This window comes from Pygoscelis adeliae, unplaced genomic scaffold (assembly GCF_000699105.1).
Source record: "Pygoscelis adeliae isolate BGI_AS28 unplaced genomic scaffold, ASM69910v1 Scaffold167, whole genome shotgun sequence".
NCBI classification, from domain to species: domain Eukaryota; kingdom Metazoa; phylum Chordata; class Aves; order Sphenisciformes; family Spheniscidae; genus Pygoscelis; species Pygoscelis adeliae.
The window spans coordinates 1,288,990-1,292,098 of record NW_008825428.1 but is presented as its reverse complement, the minus strand read 5'-3'; the positions used below and the strand labels follow the sequence as shown (position 1 = coordinate 1,292,098).

Below are 3,109 nucleotides of genomic sequence, written 5' to 3'. Positions count from 1 at the left end.
TTGGGGTCCCAGGGCCTTCGACGAGGCAGAGGAAGGAAGGCGGGGAGAGCCACGCTGCTGTTTTCCCTTTGGGTTTCGGTCCGTTTTCCGAAAGGAAGGAGAGTGACAGCGTCATGTAGGCCGGGGGTCTGTGGGGATAACGTTTCTAGCTGTTGGCTAGTGCCAAACAACGTGAAAATGCAGGACGGGGATAGGACAGGCTGCGGTTTGGGCATCCACCGCATCTTTCCCGCTACCTGCCGGTCCTGTTGCAAAGGAAAGGCAGGAGCCCCAAATGCTCTGCAGAAAGCGGTTACAGGCAAAACCAACAGAAACTCTGAATGCAATTCAGTTCGAAGGGCAACAGGCCGAGAAACTTCCGTCTAGCAAATGGGACCTCACTACTTCCAGTGATCAGAAACTGTTCGCTGTAACGTAGTTTGTTTTCCCCATATAGATACTACAAAACTCAGAGGGCTGATTGAGGGAAATGCTGTTTGAAGCTGATTTCTCCCGGAATGTAAGGCATTGTTTCCACTCCTGTTGATAGCTTCTGGCTGTCTCTCATATAAAGAGGGATGTAATAACCAACATGTTGCGAGAGTGCTTTTAAAATAATCTTCAGCTGCATTCCCAGCTTTTTTTTCCCTTTTTTGTTTCAGATGATTATCATCCTTCCATTTTTGGCAGCGCGATCTGTTTCCATAGCAACAGGGACAGGCAGGAGAGTAAGGCTTGCGGATTTGTGTGGTTAACCCCGTGGGCTCCGCATGATGTTTTCCAACAGTCCCAACTGACCTTAAGTGCCAAAAAACCTCCTAAAACTCATCCTGATTCGTTCTGTGTAGATGATACAGGAAAATAAACTTTTTTTAAAGCACATCAGTGAATTACTTGGTTTAACAGGCAGAGCGAAGAACAGTCTGTGAAAGCAACCATACCCTTCAGCAAGGGCAGTTAACGCTGGGCCGCGTTGCTGCTTTTGATGCTGAAGGGTGTGAGAGTCAACAGCACGCCTTGGTTTATCCGATTGCTTACACACAGTTACTAGGACCAGTTTTTCCAATTTCATTTTCTCGATACCGATGCAAGATGTGTGGTCTGAGGTACGAAGCGCAGAGGAATTTTTAGCAAGTTATGTTATGTCCCAGAACAGCTGTAGCCGGGAAGCCTCGTCCTTAAGCGGCCCTCAGGCTGGGCCACATAACATAGATCAAAATTGTTGCATCTGTGTTTATAACCAATACAAGTGTCAGTTATTCAGAGGCGGGGGGGGTTTGCAGGCACTAATGAGGGGAGCAAAATGTGACACGAAGCTCAAGAACTAATTAATAGCAAGAATTTGAAGAGAGTTGCGGCTGGCAGGGCGCGAGCGAGAGTTTGTGTAGGTGGTTAGGCCGGAGAGGTGTGATTTCTCGGGTGCAGCTTGAAACCTATGAACTGCTGAGGTAATGTAGGGGAGGGAAGGTCTTTAAAAAAAACCTTTTGGGCGATCCAAGACAATATATTTGGTCTTCAGCTACGTCTGGATATGTGTGTTTTCAGGGGAGCCTTTGTAGTTGCATGAACAATGACTGTGGATTTCTGGCATCTGTGCAGAGGTATTTCATCCCCAACAATGCATAGGTAGAAGTGTAGGGATTTTATTTGTTTATTAACTAATTTGCGTGGCTAGCTGGTCGGGGAAAAAAAACATTTGGTAATTGCACAGGTGTATTTCTTCCCACATGAAAGGAGAGGTGAAAACTGTCACTTACTGAAATAATTCTGCTGAATTGAGACACTGCCTATTTACCTGGATTTCCACACCTTTAAAAATGATACCGTATGTGTTCATATTTCACTACTTAAATAATTTATATTTGCTTTCCCAAAGGAGAAGCAGGAGGTAATTGTCATAATGTTTGTGTGTTTATTTCAGAACTATATATACCCTAAAGGAACACTGTTAGGCTTCTTTTCCCTTAACTCTGTTGATCAAAACTATAAACCATGCAATTTTTTTTTAAACACGTGACTTTTGATTTCCTTTTTTTTTTTTAAATGGTGGTAGTGATTATGAGTAACTTCCATAACAAATATGTAGGCATCTGACACAGAAAGAAATGCTATAGTGGTAAGGAAACAGAATTGTGTACCTTGGACACTAGGTTAAGATGCTCTTCACTTCTCTTCAGGCTTTTAACTGTGAAGCATGGTTAGCGGTAATTGAATCTGCTGTCAAATTGGATTTTATAGCGTGGAAAAGGCAGGCAGTTGCTTTTAAACATATTCTGAGCAAAGGCTGTGTCCATGCAAAACGAAGTTACGCAGTTGTTTTTTAAAACTCAGAGCAGTCAGTGGTGGGGACTGTGGTTTTCTCCTCCACCCCGCCTCCCCCAGCAGGTGTGGGCACCGAGTACTAAAGCTCTGCGGGGGGAAAAGCAGGCTTCGCCATGAAGCGTCACTGTCACCGTGTTCAAAATCGGTTCCAGGCAATCCTTTCTGATGGCAACTGCCTTTGCGTGTGGCTGTGGCCGGTTCTGGTTTCCAGCACGGACCGGACTGTAGGTGGAAATTTTGTTTGTGGCCTTGGCCCGCATGGTACGCCCGACCCTCTCTGGGATATTCAGTGCTCAAGGAAGTGAAAATGAAAATTCAGTTTTTGCAGGTGTGTTTTGAACAGAGATGTAGTGTCCGGCTATCCTGACCCCCGCGATCACCGCCACCTGGGGCCAGCCCCGCGCAGGCCGGCGGCGAACGTGCTGTGACGTACACGCTAAGCGGGAGCCCGGGCCTTCACAGGTGCCTGAATTCGTCATGCCCCTGCGGTCTCCTTCAACCCAGCGGCAGGGCTCAGGCAGGAAGGTAGCAGGGATTTCTTTGCGCTGACGTAAGCTTTTGGGGGGAAAACTTCTAAGTTAATCCTCTTTCTTGTTGCTTTCTTTCCTAGATCCAAGTCTGCCTCGGTGTAGTCTTTCCAGACCAGCGTTACGGTACATTGGCAGAGCCACCTCGGAAGTTGCGCTTGGCGACCGCAAATCAAGCAAATAAAATGATTCACGTCCGGCACGGTGAGCTAGAAGGGCTCGGGTTTCGATGGAAACCGTGTGGCCCTTGATGACAATGGCGGGAGGAGTTTCTAGCTACG

The 3,109-nt window shown here is 46.8% G+C and overlaps 1 protein-coding gene across 1 annotated transcript in view; it reads right to left on the bottom strand.

Annotated features, from left to right (window-relative positions):
- LRP2BP (LRP2 binding protein) overlaps window positions 1–1,051 on the bottom strand; it is an 11,738-nt gene extending 10,687 nt beyond the window's left edge. The window contains exon 1 of the mRNA XM_009330720.1: window positions 874–1,051. Within this exon, the coding sequence (XP_009328995.1) occupies window positions 874–1,051 (178 nt within the window). The remainder of the gene's footprint in view (window positions 1–873) is intronic.
- Window positions 1,052–3,109: the final 2,058 nt, after the last annotated feature.